Raw genomic sequence first — 21772 nt, 5'->3', positions numbered from 1 at the left:
ACCACATTTCTTTTATTGCAAATATGCATTCGTACATAAAATACATACAATGTTTAAACATAACTAAATAAGACCAAAGACTCAGTTCATATCGGAGCGTCTAATAAAGTGAAAACTATAAAAGTTTGAAGCAATCAAATTTCGTACACGTTTCTCTTCGACATGAAAACATTCATCATATTATTAAAAGCCATAAAATAAGTCCAGTAATAAAGCACCGGGTTGGAAAATATAAATTTCCATCGCGGTGAAATTACTGGGTATCGTAACTTAACCCGTGTTTACAGGATACCTTCAAAATTGCTATTGGTGGCCACAGGTAGGGATTTATGCTTTATAGGGCCCTAGATTTTTTATACGAGTGTTGCTCATCGACGAAATACGCTTTACCAATTCTCCAGAGGCAAAACTTAGGGTGGTATCAAAGTCTGACTGTCCAGAAAACAGGGGACTACTGACTAAACTCTTCTGTTTTCCGTTGTGTGTTCATTAAACTTAACACTGTACGTATCGCGATAATATTATAATATAACATACGTGCAATAATACGATACATGTGCCAATACTTGCTGATACCAGTCTAAAACGATTAATATTATACAAAATTTCTATAAACGTAGATCACAAGTATTTATTATCATTGATAAACATAAGTATTGTGTTATGAGTTCCATAATCGTTATAAATTGATACATAAAACATACACTAGGTATTACATATTCTCTATAAGCATCACTTCTCTAAAATTATTTCTGACAAATCTCTCTCGAATATGTTTATTGTTTAAGGATGTGAAATATTCGATGAAATAAATAAATAAATATTATATGTGATCGTCGAGGCGCACAGATTCTAGGCATTGCCATAAATGGTGGACGTTCCATGTACCCGGACTAAGCGGTTCGGTTTTACATTCTTTATCCGAACCGCGAGGGACTGGAACATGCTTCCTGAGTCTGTGTTCCCCGACGAGTACAATATGCGGGTCTTCAAGCGTAGAGTGAACAGGTACCTTCTAGGGAAGCGCGTTCCATCTTAGACCACATCTCAGCTTAACATCAGGCGAGATTGTGGTCAAGCGCTTCCCTATTACCAATAAAAACAAAAAAAAAAATACGAACGAAAAATCCTTTAGAGGCCCCAAATAAAATTGAGGCATAGGGCCCTTAAAAATGAATTTTACAACTGAAGGTATTATGAACAATCGTTCCTTTAAGGTTTTATTTGCTTTTAAATTCAGTATAATGTCGGTAGATTATTCTGCTATAACTTTGGTGTTTTAGAAACTTGTGCCAAACATATTTGTTTGATAAATGTTGATTATACGTACTAAAAATTCGTGTTACTGCGGTAGGTTACACTGTTAACGTATAGCTAAATCTATTAAAATTACTGCAGTGGCACTATATTTTTTTTTAATCAATACTAGTACTAATATTATAAAGCTGAAGAGTTTGTTTGCTTGTTTGAACGCGCTAATCTCAGGAACTACTGGTCCGATTTGAAAAATTCTTTTGATGTTACATAGCGCGTTTATCGAGGAAGGCTAATAAAAAGACAATACATATATCATCACCAACCAACAGGAGCGGAGCAGTGCGGGTAAAACCGCGTGGCGCAGCTAGTGGTAAGATATAATGTAAAATAGATTTTGGTCGACAACACAATCGACACTCTTTATAGCTTTTGTTTTCAAAATTATTTCTTAATGTTTGTTTTAACCCATCTTTTAGTAACTTTATTTAATTTTCCTTCAAAACTGAAATTGTTACAAAACTGCTGCTTTCTCATTTGAGTTAGTAATATTATATTATGACAATTAAATCAAACTCACAGAATATAAAAGTATTGTTTGTAAACATCAAAGAAACTCTTTACAAATAAAACAATATAGGGCAATTAAGTATAATTGGTATTTATTGAAATAAAACACGAATAAATAGAAAATTCAGTGGAGTGCCTTCGTTACATTTACCCTATCTTAATAGCCATTTTACGGCCTCTTGTTGACTTTTCGCTACCTGTACTCTTGCCTTGAATTAATCCGTTTTTTCGACTTATTTCAAACGGAGATTTTAAAAATTTTTTCGTTTCTATTCGTAAGAGGAAATGCGTATAACATTTTGAAGTGAAACTTCTTTAGGCGCGTTGAGAGTAAATTTTTAAGGTCGCATCATGACACGTCACGTCATGGAAAAAGGCGACGATTTTTTTATCTTTGAATCTTTTCATAGAAGTTTCACTTCTGACACGGCACATACGCTCTTTTTTGTGCTTAATAATAACCAAATAATCAAAAATGGATATTTTTATAGTTAAATTCAGTAGTGCACATGTTTCTTAAATTATATTCTTCAAATTTTAATTCCGTTGAACTACTTAATTCATATTCGTTGTTATATAAATAAATACTGAAAAATTCAAATAGCAGTAAGACCTAGATGCTATCAGCTGTAAAGCTCTGTGACAGACAGACGGATAGACAGAGGAAGTTTAGTAAATACCGAATTTACTCTACGAAAACTAGAATTAAATAAAGAATAGTATTTTCAATTTGGAGTAAACAAACTTCGATAGACCCCCGAAATAACTCTACCCTCTCAAGTACCGCTTTATTGTTATTTTTATAGCTTTTAGTAATTTACGCATTTCTAATGTTTCTCCCAATTTGTTGCGAAGATAATAACTGCACGAATAATATTTGTTAATTTGTGAATGCAGAATAAAATACAAATGAAATAGCTTGAACTTTTGTTTCCATTTTGTTACTAATGACCACTTTCCATTAAAAATAATGACGTCAGTAGTTCTTTATTATGAATAAATTATTTAAAATGTGTTGTGTTTAAATATTATTGTGTTTATTATATGTACTTTTGGACAATTTGTTAGTAATGTTCATGTGGATTTATGGATGAAATAATTGTATTTATATTATAGATAACATTTGTATAATTTGAATTTGAAAAATATAATTGTTTACTAGTATAAGAAACTGAAAATTTAGCAAGTAGTTTAGGAAATTCGCTCCTTACGGTGCAAAAATAGCTAAGACCAAATTGTTTTACGCCAAGCAAAGTGGGCACGAGTCAGCTAGAAAATTGTAAAAACGAAATAAAAGCATGAAATTTTTTGCTTCTCTACACTCTCATACTTTTAATAGATATTTTTTACCATATTATAGCACTTTTATGAAAAGTAATTTAAATAAAAGTTATCGATACAAGAAAACATTTTGCTACATTGTAATGTTTCCAGTATCACTAGATACATGCATACATACCTAGTATAAAACAAAGTCGCTTTCTCTGTCCCTATGTCCTTATGTATGCTTAAATCTTTAAAACTACGCCACGGATTTTGATGCGGTTTTTTTTAATAGATAGAGTGATTAAAGAGGAAGGTTTTAGTATATGATTTACTATGTTTTAGACAAAGCGGGCGAAGCCGCGGGCGGAAAGCTGGTAACAAAATAAAAGGGTAACGATGATAGTACCCTATTTCGTAAGTTGTTCACGCTGCAGATGCGGGGAAATAATTTATGGTAATGAATGAACGAACAATGCTGCAACACCAAATGTGGAAATTAGACAGTGTTTGTGCAGGTTTGTATAAGATATAGTTAAACTGATGATATTTAAACGGTTTAAAGCTTTCGATTCTAATAAATTTAGTACCTACGTTAGTAGTAGGTACTTGATGTAGTAGGTATCTAATTATTTATTAATATGTGGTAGTTAGGTAGTAGGTGGATAATATTTAATAAAATGTGTGCTGTTATTGATTTTCCTGATAATATCATTTATCTATCAGTGAACGCCTCATCAAAATCGGTCAGGCGTTTCAGAAATTAACCGGTTAGGTTAGGTCATGGGCAAAAATATTAATAATGATTTGTGTTGCTATTTGAACGATAACTTTAATGTAACAGTACCTATCCAAATTTTATTATTTTCATCTTTTTTCAGCACGTTTAAAGAATTTGATTCATCTTCAAAAGAGCTGTTACCTACGAGTAGGTATAATTGCAAATGGATTTCGAATAATATATTCGAAATGTGTTTAGAATTCGACACATTTTCCAATAAAATGTTTTTTTTTTAACCAGAATAGTGCATAGATTAGACTTGGTATGTTAATTCCTATTGTATAATTGATAAAGAATCGTATAGACTGTTGCAAATAAATAGATTTACAGATTCAAAATTAGCATATGAATTGTACTTCAATCACATTGACACATAGAGTGTCACCAGACGGTCTCGTGAGATGCGTTTATATCAGCAAGTATAATAAGTTTCCTATGTTTTAGTAGTGTTTTGTTTTGTGTGAAACGCTCTAACATTTCTCGAATTGACATTTGAGCTTAGTTTGTTGTAAGGAGCATGTATAAGAATTAATTAAAACCGAATAGATTAATGTTTTCCAGGTCTAATTTAAAGAGCTAAAAATCAATACAGTGGTTGTGGTATTTTACGCCAAAATTCTTAGAAATTGGATCCTTATTCACCTCCATGCAAATCAATAATATGGTACAGTATTTATATAATAAATAGTTGCTATTGACAGACACAATTTATGTCTTTGTTTAAGCAGCAAATGTTCTGAATAAATGTATCTTGTACAAAATGTGTTTATTACCACATTTCAGTAATGTTTAGGGAAATATCGTGTATAGTATTTACTTAATACTTACTTATTGAAGCACAGTTCAGGTAATAAGGTCAGGAATAAATAAAACAATAAAATTCAATGATGAAGTTTATTCTAATTAAATTTATGTGGAAACATGAATCATTACAACACGTATCTAAAGAAGGAAACGCTAATATATCTTAATTACCAAATACTTATATAAAATAACAAATGTCTTTCATTGTTCGTTGAAAAATAAAACAATCAATAATCGGCTAGTGCCAGTCGCTTGCTCTACTTCACAGATAACTAAAACATCATTTAATAGACATATAAATTAGTTAACATTTGATCTTTCATTTACATAATTAAGAAACAGTTCGAACCCTAGAATACTCCCTGCGGAACACCATAACAATTTTCTATGCTTTCTCCCAGTAAAATATCACATTACACAAAATTCTTGTAAATGTTGTTGCAGCTTATCTCTTACAAACTTAAGAATAGCGTTCAAGAGATTTACTAGAAACTTATATAAAACATTGCCACACAAATAGGTAGGTAATGCCTTCAATGCCAAATATAATTCCACTTTTACCCTTCGCAATACCTTTTTTATACCAGAACTCCAGGCATTAAAGATAAGTTTTTTCAATAAAGCACTTATACAGCATTGATATCGTTAGCACACAATTCTGTCTGGGAACCTGAGAAGCGATTGATCGTGTGTCACACAATGAAAGGATGACTTAAAAGTCCTTTTGAAGAGAAAATAAATGATCACTTATAAATTTAACCTTGTTCAATCCAAAGGGCAACGTATATATAATGTAATATAAACAAAACATTGTAAATTGATTGATAAAATAATTTGTAAAATATATTTTTTATCTGTGAAGTAAAGTCCAGCGTTACAAATGTTCCTTATCAAGCCGGCATGGCACTCCGGTATTCAATTAATAATTATTGTTAAAAACAATGCAACATATCATGTGCAAAATTGTGCCTAGTTCGAGTTTGTTGGTGACAAGAAAACACTAATCGATATAGAAAATAACAATTCTGACTAATTCACCATTGGCTTTTCAAATATTGTCAAAATATATTGAGAATCGGATAAAATTTCGTTTCTCGACCACCACGCAAACTCGATATCCGAATGTAACCCTACTTACCTTTAATTACATAAAAACCGTACGGAAAAACGTTCACAATTTTATCAATATTAATTTTTTTTTATTATTTTCAGAAGGCACATGAAAATTTCTTACAAATAAATAAACCGCCCAAGCGTTCAAAAAGGTGTTTTGATATACTCGTAAAATAAGAGAAACGGTTGTGTGAGGCGATCCCACAGCATAAACGCTTAGTAATACATACAATGAACAAATACTTACAAACTATAAAAATACAACAATACGCGAAGCCTATTCGACTACGACATTTAATAGGCTTGGCTAAGGTGATATGCCACTGTATACCTCTTTACATTACCATATCCAATGATGTGCCAACGTAACTAATATTGGATATCATGATCTCGACTATTTAAGAGAACTTCAAGATGACTCACAAGTAATAAAACAAATGATTGAAAACAGTATTCAGTAGGAAACATTTCCAAAATAAAACAGTATTGAACATTCTAAACAAGCGAACGGTACTACGAATATTTTAATTCTTACTAATTACAAGAGTTGTTCCCAAAACAGATAGATTGTATGATGGAAAACGTATATCTGATGGCACATTTAGCGTATGTACAGGACAGCTATCGGCAGCAGAGTTAACATTGAAATCCACTTTGTTCGGGCATTAAAAAAACTATTTGCTGACGGTTTACGTAAGCAAGATTGTATGATCCTTTGAGCTACTTTTAGATGGATTGCAAAATTCTACGATCATAAAGGTCAACCTTTTTAAGACTTTGTAACTTTAATATATACCTTTGAAACATCACGATTAATAAATTGACAAATTTTAATCCAGAACTTTTCTTCTTTCGCAAATATGAGTTCTTTACAAGTTTAGATGCTGACATACGAACAAAGTGAAAATCAATGAAAAAAGTAAGCGAAGACGCAGTGAATGCTAAAACTTAATCGTTACTCAAAACCACTTACACCAAACCATCATTGCATAAATACAACAGAAAGACAGATACGCGCTACGTCTACACTAAAAGTACGAAAAATATATATGTATTTCCATAGAATTAATTTATTGAAAGCTCGTGAAAATATTTTTATCAAAGTTACAGTAAGAATTGTCTTTTATTATAATACTTGCTAACGTTATACACGAATATCATATACCTACGGTTTAAGAACAATCCAAATAAAACGCGTAAAACTAAAATTGGTTCCTCTTAAACGATAACACGCAAACTTAATGTTAAAAAAACTAAGTGTCTTTAAATGTGCTGCTTTGACTATAAATGATCGACTACTTGATATTAAAATATCTTTGGAGAAAACCTCCGCTGTTACTTTGGTTATGATAAATAGAAAACTAGAAAATATCGCTGTAATTGATAAGAAATAAAAAATTAATGCGAAATCGAAACGGTCTAATGAAGAAAACTGAACAAAGGACGCAAATAACAAAGAATCTGATAACAATGTTGATATCGTAAACATTTACTAAAGTATAAAAATCTTTTGAATTTTTCAAATATTTACAAATTGTTTCACTACTCAAACACTATGGAAGCCAAAGTGACGAAAATTTTTATTTTACATATTTTACGCTTTCATATTTATATTACCTAATAATCTTATTTAGATGTTATTCTTGTTTAAACAGTGGTCATATTTTAATAATTATATTTACTACGAAATTTTAATAGTGGTCCAGATTTCATCGAACAAAAAACAATTTTGAATAATAATAACTGCTAATTCGAAAGAGACAGAACAAAAATCTCTATAAAAAATACAATAGCCGTGATGATCTTATACTCGTGTGTATTATTAACACCCTGCTATATTAAAGCGATCTATTAAAATATTACTGATATTTTTTTACAAAATTACAACACTATATCTACAATAAGCTTGACGAAACATTTAGGCCCGACATAACATAGGAACTGAACGGATTAAACCTTAAATAAAACGTAAACGTTAGAAACGAACGTCTACAAAAATTTAGGAGAAAACAATCAGAAAGTGCAAATAACTCACCAAACGAAAAGGGTACACTTACATCTAATCTTACGTTAATTACAAAACTTACGTCTTCAACTTTATAACAGCCAAGATGATTATCGGTATCTGCTTCGACTCCACTGAGAGCGCGTTGTTTATCAATATCATCACATTCATTTTCAACAACCTCATGTTTATGTTTAACAACTTTAAAATCAACTTTATTAATATGTGTATTAAGGTCTAAAATGACGTCACCTTTAATTTCTGGATCTTCACTATGTTTATCAGTCAGTTGTATGTGTTCAATGTCTTCTGGATCTTTACTATCACTTGTTCAGTAGAGATGTGAGGTGGCGCGTCCACAGTGGCGACAGTTGCTGTGACTATGAACAATCCTGCTCCTCCCACTCCACGCTCGCCCACTGTGGAAGCTCCGTCTCGTATTCCCAACCTGGTCCCTGTTATACAAAATTTATAGTTACAAATGTTTCTAATTCTAAGGTTTGTTTGCTAAAAAAAATATATTGAAATTATATTAATTGTGCGTTAGCTATTTCTTTAATTTCGGTAGCAGATAGCAATTTTATTGTCAATTTTTGGCAATCAGTCCAGTGTTTTAAAACAAATAGAAGGAAACGAGTTTTAGTAACTAGAAGTTTTTTAAATAATCAATAATTTGTTTTAAAACTCTTTAATAATCAATAATTTTATTTAGTCTGTGAAATTATTATTACTAATTTCTCTTTCTTATCTTCAAAATTAATGTATAGCTATGCGACACAGGTAAAAGAAATCGGCCCTAATTACGTAATAACATACCTTATACTTCCAAGCGTGTAGATACATGATTAGGTCCCTCGGCCTGGGGTCCCTGTATCTGACTCGGCACTCGTAGCAGTGCGGGTCCACTGCGGGCTCCGCGGACCCCGGGACCTGGGCCACTGTGGACCCCGCGGACCCTGGGGTCCCAGCGGGCCCCACTTGAATCGCGGCGCTACAGCCGGTTTGCGTGGCTACTGTGACTTTCTCCGACTAGATGATGGAAAATAAATATTGTAGGCAATGTTCTATGATGAAAGACGTAAAAGTAAATTTTATGAAATACTAACAAAATATCAGCTAAAACTAAATACTTGTAATGTTGGCAAGATTTAATACATTAACAAACTGTATAGATGGAAGTCGATGTCAAATGAAGTAAATATTTAATCATTTCAAAATAATGAATAATTTAACAAAGAAAAATCAAACTCTACAAAAGAAACGTATGTGAAAAAATATGTACCAGTGACATAAGCTTTACATTTCTAGATAAATACCTTAGCATCATTGGAGTCTTCGTTGCTGTTAGGTGACGCAGCGGGTGAGTGCGCGCACGCGTCCGCCTCCGCACCGCTCGACGGACTTGCTAGCGTCGCTACAGTAATACACACATTATTCAAATAAATACAAATATAAGGTTTTCATCATTCAATTGATAAGTCATACTGTAGTGACAGTCAATGAATAAAGAGAAAACTTAAAATAAAAGTAGTAGCAATATTTATGTATAATGGTACCAGAAACATTAATAAATATATACTTTCTGTATTTTGATCGTTTTAAGAACTTAGGTTATTATTGTTGAACATTGTAAATAAATTGAATACGATATGGATATTTTATACATAAGCATATTTAGAATAATTATTTTTGAATGAATACATTATTTTTTACACATTTACAGGATTTTTACTAGATCAAATACATACGTCATTAATCAATAATAATGATTCATAAAAAACTTACGTGTCATAACAGTAGCTGGCGTCAAACCGGGCGCTGGAGACTCTAATCTCGGAGATGACTCTCGTGACGCTGGTCCCGTGTCACATTCGTCTTCACCAACTATAGCAATATGATAAATGATAAGAATCATACAAAACAACAATAAATAAATAAATAGAAGATATGGGAATAATAACAATATAGAAGGTATTGGATCAAATATAGGTTATGTAAAAGAAGATAAAGATATGGTTGACTAATTAAAAAAAAGACCGATCGAAAGGAAACGCTCTGACTAGAACCTAAACGTGCCTATACTCTACATGATTTCGTCTGTATAAATGTTACAAACAAACAAACATTTATTTATTCAATTAGACTTCTTATAAAAGCACTTTTGAATCGTCATAACATTTTTTACATCTACCACCGATTCGGAAAGCAGTATCTATGGAGAAGAACCGGCAAGAAACTCCATAGTTGCTTCTTACAGAATTTGTACAAAAATTGTACACCATACATTATTAGCCTCTATGAACAGGCCATCATAATGTTAATTTTAATTAATATTCGTTTTCTACGGTCCAACATTAATTTTTGAAGTGAAAACTTCTTTAGCGGCGTTGAGCACTTTTTCTGTAATGGGTATAATCTTAAACTCGCGTCAGGACACGTGACCTGATCGAAAAAGCGTAAGACGGATGGATATCAAACATGCTCAACGTTAGTAATCAAGTTTTCACTTCTGCCAGCGCTCCCGGAGTGCAACCCGTCTTTTTTAGGGTGCACTCACACACATCAGTCACCGTCACGGCACGTCACCGGACAGGATTAAAAAAAAATATGTATCAATAGTTCTAGTATGACTCTGTTCCCACACGACAGTCGCCGGCACGAAATCTATCAGTGACGTCCCCGGTCAGGCACGTCAAATAATCTTTCCATACATGTATCATACTTTTATCCCCACTCACCCGGTGCCGTCACGTCTCAGTTCAGTCAGCGTCGTGCTACAGTCAATTGCTACATGTTCTCTAGCGTGACACACGTCTAATCACTCACTAACCTGATGTATGTGTTCAATGATTCAGTCAAACCGGCGACGTGACTGACGGACAACATGACGGTGACTGATGTTTGTGGATACGTACACAAACCGTCACCGATCAGTCATCGGTGACTTGACGGTGACTGATGTGTGTGAGTGCACCCTTATCCTTTGATGTGCATCTAATGTCTACGGTCTACCACTCACCTTTATCATCAGCAGCCGGTTTAGAGAACAGCATATCATCATCCCCCGCGTCCACTCCGAGCCAATTCTCAGCATTGTGTATCGCGATCAGGTCTCTAACCAGCTCCTCATCAGACTTGCCGCCCGTGTCTCCACCCTTGCCTCGCAGTGGACCGAATACGGGGTGGTTGTAGAGAGGATCGTTTACTACGGGATAACCTGTGAAATTGGAAATTTACGTTTTGTAAATCTACAGTTGTGTGATGAAAAAGGATAAACATTTCGAAGTTTCATGTGACTATTTTCAAATATTATTTATGCAATGTGCAGCTATTATAATAAATCTATAATGTACGTGGTATGGTAGGTATAAGTGTATTTAATAAAATTTTTAATTAAGTTTAGATATTTAACAATTATTGTAAATATACTATGAAAATAATACATAATATTCGGACGGTATTTACGGACATACTTGATGTCAACAGAGTATGTAACTTAATTAAATCGTGGAGAAATAGTTATTAATGTACAAATTGAAAATGTTTAATAGAAGCCATATAAATTAAAGACGACCTAACAAAATAGCTGATACGTGAGTTCATTTAGGTCTAAGTATTTCGCAGAGAGAAATTCCTAAAGTAAACCTTAAATAGATAAATAGTGGATGTCAAAAGATAACGTACATGTGTTTCTAATTGCGTTTACCTTGGATTTGAATAAATTTAAAAGGCAAAGGCTGTGTTTTTTCCATGTATTTAGATAAATGAAATAGTTAACTCACGTATTTGTAAAGACCGCATATTTTTAGAACGAGCAACGTTCTGTCATTAATCCGAATATCATTCGTGGAGCATTCGTTCAAAACAACACGGGGAATTGCCTAAAATTTCACGAGCCACTCATTTTCATAATACGGAACTAGCGAAAACAGGTATTGTTGAATTAAAAAAACATCGAGCGAGACGAGTGGTGGACCCATTGTGTGGAGTAGTGGTTGAAATTAAAAAAGAAATTTTAACAAGCGCTGGAAATGAAAATTGGCAACACGAAAGTAGAAACTTTTCGCCAACTCCATGATTGCATGCGAAAAGAGTTTTTTTTTAGTGGATATGATTTTGCAACGTTGCGGTTAGTTTGCCAGAAGTTTTAGAGGCTTATGTTAAAAATAACCTTGGAATCCTTGGCAAAGGGGATTACTCTAGTCTCCCTGAGCGTAATATCAAAGTAAGTGGATTGCTTATACACTGCTAACGGCGTATAAAGGGAACAGTTTATTATGCTTTATTAAAGAATATTACGGCCACATTATTTTTAATACTGACTTATAAATGCTTTATGGGTTTTTAAAAACGTATATAATTTTATTTTTTTGGGCAAAGGTTTGTTATCGTAATTCGTAAAGAATTAAAAAGATTTTCTTTGTATTTGAGTGATGGAATTTTTTTGTGCAAATAGAGATGTGCACTTTATCGTGCGTAAATATAACTGTTGAGTGTAGTAAGCTACAAAATTGTCCAATAAAATTTTAACTTTAGTTCTTGCAATAAAACTTACCTAAATACTGCAAGTGCACTCTGATCTGATGCATCCTGCCAGTCTTCGGCTTGCACAGCACGACACTGGTGTTCGTGCGAGTGTTGTATCCGAGTCTCTTAAACACAGTAGAACAGTCCTTGCCCTTGGGGGACACCTTGCAGACCCCAATCTTGTAGCTGACTACTTCTATTGGCTCCGTGCACTCGATCTCCTCACTGCTGATTTGGGTATCATTAGAATTGGGTTGGAGGTGGTTGCTATGGCAACGTCTATTGAATAATTCTGATATTGCTGAGCCGAGCATTTTTCATAGTCAAAATATTATCGATATTGTCCTCATTAAAATCATATTCAAAATCAAATAAAAAAAAATTATTCGCGAGGAGCATCGAAGCGTCACATACGAAAGATAGCACGCTGTGCTTTTGAATGTTATTTTAATGAGGACAAAGGATCGAATCCGATCAAATTTGGTACAGAAATGGATTTACATAAAGGGTGCTTCAGATGTTTTCATAGCGCGCGAGAGGAGCTTTGTTCGGAAGCTAGTAAAATACAAATACTGATTTTTTTTTTATCAGATAAGGGTTTATTTTGGAAGTTTTGAAAATGTCTAATAAAATTAGTGCTTGCGTCTTTACTCATAAAAAAGAATAAGTAAAAATGTTTCAACAAAATATTGTGAAAAACAATTAATTATTTGTTTGCAACTAGACTGTTTTTCATTGTGAGTTCCAGACATTTTGTTAAAAAATTGTTAGCTCATTTTTTCATCGGTCGGAGCGTTTCAGAAATCAATATCGGACTAAATTCCCGGGGAGCTACAAGCTTGAAATTCTAATGTCCAATAGACTAAAGGCCTATGTTGAAAATATGTCATACCATGTCATACTATTTCGATACTGCTTTTAATCCATTATTCCGCAACGCCGTACAAAAATCATGGAGACAAGGGGAAAAAATCTCTACCTGTACTTTCGAATTCTCATCTGCACACATTTGCACAGCTTACAAGTGACGACATAGTGCTGAATCTTATTATTTATTGGCCTAATATCGTTCTAGATAGGTCACCTGGTGGTTCAAATGATGAAATTTTTCAACATGGGCCTGTAGTCTAAAATAGAATTGGATGATGACAATTCAAGAAAAATAATTATGGTAGCCGTTGAATTTTACTTAGAAATAAATTTTGATTAAGTTTATAAGTTCTATTACTTTCTACTACTAATACAGTTTTTTTCTTTATTCTTGTAATATAATTTGATAATACCGCGTTCTAATAGGCGAAATTTCGTCACCACGATATTTTTATGTTCAATGAGACAATTACAGAAACTGCTGATCAAAACTGGATGTAATATGACCTAGATAGATTCTAAATCTAATGTAAATAGGTTCTAGATAGTTCTAGAGATAATACCTATTTTTTATCGCCGTACCACGCGACTATGAGTTGAAGCATTTAAAAGAAACGATTGAACAATAGCTATCATTACAAATAGACACATCTACAATTACGCAGCGCACAAGAGCCACGCAATCAACACGGTTCATTGCTAATCGATTAGATGCCGCAAATGAATATCTTAGCGCAATTAACATTCATGTTAAGACAATGTGTAATCACTTAATGGGACGAATGTGTAATTAGATAAATTGTGTTTTCAGATGTAAGTATAAACTAGCTGGCATATTGTTATCTACTGATGTTCTGTTTAAAATTAATTAGATATATATTAAGGTAACAGGGATATTTAAATATATGGATAATATAATGAAGGTAATAAAAAAGGAGGATGGTAAAGTTTTATATGAAAAGATAGGTTTATTAAAAACATGTAACAAAAGAAAATTGGATTGATTGACAGTTAACGTGAAGTTAGAATTAATAAGATATTATTTATTATATGGAACAAAACTTGCTACAACTTCTACGGGAAGCGTGATTTATAATAGTTAGTAAAGTTATATTTACTTTACAATAAAAAGGTATGCTCGTATTGCATAACTGTGCTTATTTAAGCATCGCGTGAAAGTCTATTGATATTTAGTTCTAATTACCCGTCTTTAGCTCAAAACACATTACTCCCAACGTCTCAAATTTCCTCGCGATATACAAACTAATCTGTCACGCGAATCCCTCCAACCGCAAGCGTTAAATATCTCCAGTACAATTAATATTAGGGCGTGTCACGGCGAGACAATATGTAATCACGTAATGGTCACGCATTAAATCTTACGTGACAGCGTCGGACAGCGGCAAAGCCCTCAAATTATATCCTGTCCACATTGTATACCACATTGTAACCGTTGAAGTGGTGCCAAACGGTCACGCGAAATAGGGATGGGACATTCGATAGGTAGGTAAGTTTATGAATGTCTTCATAAAGGAGTCTTCTACAAAGAAATACAAATAATATTTCGCTAAAGAAAATCCCAAAATTATCTAAGTTGGATAAAGTTAACTGAAACCCTACGCTTCTATTCAAACGAAAGCACTTATAATTCTGATGCTAGAATAGAAAAGTGAAAAGACAATTTTTTTTGCTTAAAGGTTAAATAAGGGCAGATAAAACCTACATAAGTATAGTAATAACAAAGATTATAAACAAGGGAAATACTTACTCAGGGAATTCCCCGTCTACCCTGCAAACGTATTCCTTCTGCACTTGTCGGTTCCTGATCTGGTGTTCCATCTGTCTCGCCTTCTTTGGACTTCTCCCGAATAACAGGAGACCTGATAAAATGATTTAAACAATGTCATGCAGAATTCAGAAAAATACTGTAGTATTGGTATCTACCTACCTTACCAAGTCTAGGAAAGACATTGCAACAAAAGTATTGCATAGATAGTACAGCCTATAATATGCTCTCGCATTGATAATTTGTTTTATATATTAAAAAAAAAAAAACTTAACATATTTTGTAAATATGTTGTGTAAAATGACAACAAGTTTAACAAATATTAATAATTAAGTCAATGCACAAGGACACTTTCACAGTTCAATGAAGCTTACGAAATAGAAAAACTTAAAAAAGTTGATTGGCTGCAGGACCAATTTTTATGAACATTTTCTATAAACAGAATTTAGAATTCAATCGAAAACTAATACATTTAAATTAGTATCGGCCACAGTTATCGGCGCTATTTCGTTAGGGTTTTTATCGTTCAATATTCAACTGCTGTTTACAATCCATTGAGCTTAAATGAAAATCAGACTTTCAAAGACCACGTTTATTGTATTAAGAGTTGAGAGAAATTTAAAATTCATCTCGCAAATTTAATATTAAAAGCTTCATAATTCAACTAGTAAAGAATCTTGAAAAGTCGCGACCTCAACTTGAAATACTTGATAAAGTAAACCCCTTTCACAAACGTAAACATTTCAAAGTAGCTGAAAATAACATTGATATTTAAGCGGACAAAAATAGAACGTTAGGCAAAGATTTCCTAAGCCGTTCGTCCATTACCAGGGTACTGAGAGATCAACTCACTCAAAGGCTTTTAAAGGATCATAGCGAACCCACCGTGAATACTAACAGATGAAGAGTTCACATTTAAAAGGGAAATCGCGAGTGTTAGAAATCATTTTTACGAGATAAGTATCTATACTTTTGAAGCGTGTAAATTTCTAGCGAATTATCTTGATCGATTTATCTTATATAGTTTCTTTGATATAATTTATTGTTTTATGCTATATTCGATTTTTGATACGATCATAATATATAGGCTCTATCATCCTTCAACAAAAGCCACAATTAACTTCTGAATATAACTAATTACATAAAATATATTTCTCTACTGGTTGTATTCTAATACTTATAGTGCTACATACACATACTATGGAGCTTGCTTTTTTATATAGTGTATATTACCCACACCTATTAATCTTGTTCCTATCAGTCTTATTACAATTAACTTCGTTCGCATGCAAATCAATATTTATGTAAGCTCTTTTCAATCAATTAAATCAACATACTTTCCATCTTCATTGCATACTATATTTTACTCACATAATTCAACTAACCAAGCAAACTCCAGTTCTATATCACCAGACCAACACACTTCAGTTGTATATATTTACCTGACGTCAACCTGTCCAGTCTATGAATGGTCCTCAGGTTCTTCAAGTTGTACTCCTTGGCAAGTATGAACACCACCGTGTTGTGACGGTATCGGCCGCATGGGTGCACCTGTGTGTTCAATTGTTATTTACTCGTTAGCATTTGCGTTGTGTGCGTGTGATATGTATTTAAGATGTACCATTTGATTTGACCACAATTATGAATTATTTTTAAGTAATAGGAATCATTTCGTATTATTAAAATGTGACGCATTGTAGGAATTATAGTGAATTTTCGGTTTAAATATTTTTAGAAAATAACAGCAGTAGTTCCATTTAAATATAAAAAGTCATTTTCTATGGTTTCGCATCTAAAATTCTAATCTAATAAAGAATGATAATAAACTCTTAGAGAAACATCTAATTCTCACAGCACACAACGCTACCAACCAAAATACTTAACTTAGGAAATAAAATTAAAATCAGTGTCATTTTTAAATAAAATTTTAATAATTAAACAGTGCGAGTTAACACAAGCTAGTGACGTGTAAGCGAAGCACTAGAAGCTGAGGTTATATGAAATATTCTTATTTCAGTTAGTTGCGAGTTTCGATGTAAAACATAAATTTCTCTCCAGCAGTTTGTTCGACAAAAACTTTAATGATCTTTACGTGATTGTTATGATAAAATGTCAAGAAGTAGAGCTTTATGCTCCGTTGCTATAATGATTCTTCTTGCTTACGGATCGTTGAATTTTGACGTCACTTTCTTAGAATGAATAAGTCAACGGTTCGTAAGGAAAACGTTTCGTAAGAAGGGTGTGAAATTAATTCAGAGGTATCCAGTGCTATATAAAACTGCAAACAAAAGGTGTCCTGAAAATAGACAAAACGATAGAACTATATCTAATTGATATAAATTTACGAGTTCTTTTTGAAAAAGTAAATAAAAATTGCGAGTGGAGAGAAAATTATGTTAAAGCAATACAAACCTGTAAAAAAATAAGTATTTTCGATATCCACTTGTAGGTGGTATTACCGTCTCAACTATTGACCGAACTCCTCAATGAAAGTGTTACATATTGAACCAAACGTGTCATTCAGGTAAAAACGTAGTTTAACGCAAATAATATATGTAACACTTGTTGACAATCTCATGGGCTCGTACACCCAACCTACCGAGTAAGTACCGACATTTCTTTTGGCGCGAACCGCACGGTCTTTTTTCTTCGGAATACTTAAAAGACGCAAAGGAGTTTGCACTCAAAGAGCATGCAAAGAACATGCTAGCCTCTCCGAGGGCTGGTACAAGCGACTCACCGGTAGCGAGCACGGCTTATCTAGGACGAGGAGGTCCTCATCGGCGTATATGATGCGCAAGGGACAAGCTAGCACTGGCGTCTCGTGCCTGGCCCATCACAAAATAACAGTGGTCAGAGCCAAAACACATCTGGACGACACGACATTTTGTCGTGACCCGATATCGTGTGACGACCAAATGTCGTGTCGACAATTTCTCAGTTTTATTCGCGAGAGATGTGTTTTACCCCTTATTTGTTATTGATTATTGCGTCACACATCTCTGACATTTATTTACATTGCAATTTAACATTTGACAATAAATACGTTAGAACAAGAAGTAGGTAGGTACTACTGATGTATAAGTTTATGCCAAAATTTTCGTTTCGCATAGCGTTTTGTGTTTTATATACAGGGTGTCCCACTGTTGGTATACTAAGCTCAAAGGAGGTTATAGTTTTGCATACGCTGAGTATGTAAAAAATACTTTAAAAAATCCAGACGCATTTTTTTTTCAAATAGATGAATTCTTAAAACTCTATGTGTACACCCATAACAAGCAACCCGCCCATTTTTGCCACTAGCACGTGAGCTATCGTTTAAGATTATGTTTTCATAGACAAAATGCTCACATTAGAGAAGCGGTATATGACGGCTGCGCGAAGCTAGAGAAGAAAACATGGATTTTCAGGAAAAAATTATCAAAAAAAATTTAACGTAATTTTGTTGTTTATGTATTTTTTACGTGATCAGTGTATGCAAAACTACAAGTTCCTTCGCGCTTAGTATACCAATAGCGGGACACCCTGTATATGTGTAAGTGTCTACAATAAGGGTGATATTCGTGCCAAACTTCATACAACTCTTGAATAATTCAAAGTGCATACATGAATGTGCATTGCACTAAATACCTACATGAATATGATGAGTTGAGAAATCGTTTACTTTGCACTCTTCGTTCAAAGAGAGGCCTTTTTATGTGTATTTCGAAAATAGTATAGCTAACAAAGTTATTTTATTATTTCAATTTTAAAGTGTTGCCTGTATAGTAAATTTTAAGGAATTGCTTTTAAAATAATTTTTAGTTGAGTGTTTTGTGTGTTTTTGCTGAAATTTGGAAGAAGAGTAGTTCATAAATATTTTTGAAACAAAAGATCATGAACAGATACGAGGATCGCGGAAATAGTGGAAACTAAAGGTTAAAACGTTAGTTATGTGGAAAAAATTGTAGTAAATTTAGGTAAATTCGTTGTTCATAAGCGGGTTGAGATAGTGCGAAGTTGGAAATAAAAACATAACTCCAATCTATTGTCAATCATGTAGGTAATTAAGAATATTTAACGCAGAGGTGCATAATTTTGTGAGGCATTACGAACCAGTAAAGGAACCAATTCTCAAATGAAATAAAAAAAGACGTGTGGCACTCGGGGACTGCCGCGGTTTAAGCTATTGCATAGCATGCTTTCAAGCCACACCTCCGAGCCCGTCGGAGTGGGGAGCGTGAGGTTTTATCGTTAAGGAATTTCTCGATTCGGTCCCCGCGCTCATGGCCCGCGATAGAAGCTATGCAATAGCTTAAAAAATGGAATTTATTGATCCGATACATAAAATGTATTTCAATAATTACAGAATTCGTATTATTGTTCAATCAATAACCTTTTCGAAGTCAGGTCAAGGTACCTTGAACAATTCGGGGATTAAACATCGAGATATATTACTAGAGGGGTTATTCCAAACAAAAACATTGCGCGCGGCCGATGTGGTGGGGTACGTGTGGAACGAGCGAGGCGTGGCTTCAAGTTCAAAGATTAAGCAATGCGTGCAGATGCGACACATTGTGCAATCTGTTTACTCGGTACTATCTGGTGGTACTGATACTAGGGAATTAATAAAACGAGGATTTTATATTAAACTATGTATTTTAATTTCCTTTAAATAATATCAATTTATTAAGCTTTTGTCGTTTTGTGTAGTAATCAATAGTTTTATCAGTTTTTGCTTCATGATAATTTAAATGGATACGATGATTCAATGTTGATGGCGTTTACGTATAAGAAACTCACATTTTGAAAAATCTCACGCGAGATTCGAGGATGGGGGAGGGGTTGAATAAATTCTCACGACATCTCACCAGGGGGGGAGGGAGGTGCAGAAAATTTTAAAAAACACCTCACGTAATTTATGGACGCCCCCTTACTCGATCACAATTTTTGTAACTTTACTATAAACGGAACTACATTTAAAAATATACTTTATTTATTGAGTTATAAGGTTGCTTCCATTCTGTTTATTTACATTCTCAAAAACATCAATCGCTGCAGAGGTGGCTTGCGACAAAGGCGGCTTGTGTCAAAGGCCTCGGCGATATCATTTAAGAACATAATATTATGTACTTTAGGCAAACTTGTTATAAGATCTATTTTACTTTCTTATTAGTCCATTTGACAAGGATATTGGGTAAGATACCTATTGGAATAATTTTATTATTATGTATGTACTTATTAAATCCGCGAATAAAAAAAATTTTTAGTCGTGAATATAGAAATTGGGTCGCATTTTTTTAATCTGCGAATAGTGAAAACACGAATAAAGGAAGCGCGATTAAGGAACTTTTACTGTATTAGTTTCTGTGAATGTTGTGTTTATTTGTAATTGTTGTGCATAATAATTTATAAATCCTATTGGAACAACTATTGATTAGGCTTTTTTTAATAAATAAAAATAGGTAAATAAATAAATATTACTTAATATAACCTACCGTTTTACTTTGCGTAGTCGGGTAAAAGTATAAATATTTAGGTACTACACCACGGTAATCTTTCCTAGTAGATATTGTATATACATAGTTAAAAAAATCCAGTTACATTTTTTTAACAGACTCATCGATAGTGTCACGTCTGTGCTGTTAGTCTATGAAAATGGCGCGAAACGCAGAACGCGTGGTGATTTTTCGCAAAATGATAACAATATTAGTAAAATGCATGACTTACTCATAATAAGGAAACTTACTGGTGAAAAGTCACTCCTCGGGCTTTGTTTGTATTATGGGAACTGTTAAAACAATATCTAAGCAAACACGAAGGCATTTTGAACAGAGCAATAACACGTGTTGACGCGGCAAGCGGGGGGCACAGTCCGACACAGACTAAAGAGACTTGTGATTCTTACCTCTAGCTCGTGTTAAAGAGAGTGTAGTAGCGATCGCCTCTCTAGTACGTAGTACATTCTATCTCGATGGGATTAAAATGTATTTTTATTGCATGTAATCTTCATAATATAATACCAGATTTACGACATTTTCATGAAGTTGTTTTAACATGTAAATTATACATAAATTAATACAAATTGGTGATGTACACCTTAATTAAATTACACATAATTGAATTGCAATACACGATTATATCCGTTTTCGTATGTAGTCACGCACACATGCAGAGGTGTGGCGTACAAGTGTAATCCACAGAGAAGCCCTATGTGTTCATCACATAAAGGTGTTAGTTCTGATTTATTGAGCGCATTTTAAAGTAGGACGTGAGTAATTTTTAACGGTACTAAATCGCGGTTTATTACCTAAACGTAAACTGAATAAAAAGTTTATAGAAAATTACTTGAGATATAAAAACCGCAATCTCGTTACGAATATGTGTCAATAACATTTGTATAGTATAATAATTTACTTTAAAATTGAATTACTAATGTAATTGACAGATTTTTAATGAGATATATTTATCTACAAGCAGCGATTTTTAAATCCGATGTTATACTTTGTAAATAAAAATTATGTGAAATTTTTTAAATTTTGATATAAAGTTGCATTATACGATTAAACTTAATGACCGTCGCTTTAGAAAAATAGTTAGTTTAACTTTGAATTGAGAGTTTCAATTCGTTAAATTCACCGTGGAGACAAAATAAAAATATGTTAAAAATAAATAATAATAGTTAAAAAAAACTATAAAACACGCTTTTTATAGAAAACCGAACTAAAAAATAGAAAATTTTTATCAAATTAGTGTATTGTCATCGGTCCTCAATAAATCTACAAAGTTTGAACGAAATCTGGCCGTTTAAAGTGGGTCA

At 33.3% G+C, this 21772-nt stretch overlaps 1 protein-coding gene and 1 long non-coding RNA gene across 7 annotated transcripts in view; one reads left to right on the top strand and one right to left on the bottom strand.

Moving 5' to 3' along the window:
- LOC149490773 (uncharacterized) overlaps nt 1-21772 on the top strand; it is an 819148-nt gene that overhangs the window by 197201 nt on the left and 600175 nt on the right. The gene's annotated exons all lie outside the window — the stretch shown is intronic.
- The window catches only part of LOC149490796 (pseudouridylate synthase RPUSD2-like), a 376734-nt gene continuing 359710 nt past the window's right edge, over nt 4749-21772 (bottom strand). For 3 of the 6 annotated variants that reach the window (XM_089708988.1, XM_089709014.1, XM_089709005.1), the window contains 8 exons: nt 16416-16524; nt 14956-15067; nt 12346-12545; nt 10810-11007; nt 9576-9674; nt 9107-9204; nt 8607-8819; nt 4749-8245 (listed from right to left, as the gene is read on the bottom strand). In XM_089708988.1, coding sequence (XP_089565114.1) covers nt 8171-8245; nt 8607-8819; nt 9107-9204; nt 9576-9674; nt 10810-11007; nt 12346-12545; nt 14956-15067; nt 16416-16524 — 1104 coding nt within the window. In that variant the 3' untranslated portion in view covers nt 4749-8170. Of the gene's footprint in view, nt 8246-8606; nt 8820-9106; nt 9205-9575; nt 9675-10809; nt 11008-12345; nt 12546-14955; nt 15068-16415; nt 16525-17713; nt 17802-21772 lie in introns of all 6 variants that reach the window. The other 3 variants (XM_089709028.1, XM_089709022.1, XM_089708998.1) reach the window with 3 other exon arrangements.

This window comes from Colias philodice, chromosome 2 (assembly GCF_061535455.1).
Source record: "Colias philodice isolate Cphi_HAF_F1 chromosome 2, ilColPhil1 Martin Lab GWU primary, whole genome shotgun sequence".
Taxonomy (NCBI): domain Eukaryota; kingdom Metazoa; phylum Arthropoda; class Insecta; order Lepidoptera; family Pieridae; genus Colias; species Colias philodice.
The sequence above is the reverse complement of the archived record's forward strand: the minus strand, read 5'-3'. Positions and strand labels throughout refer to the sequence as shown.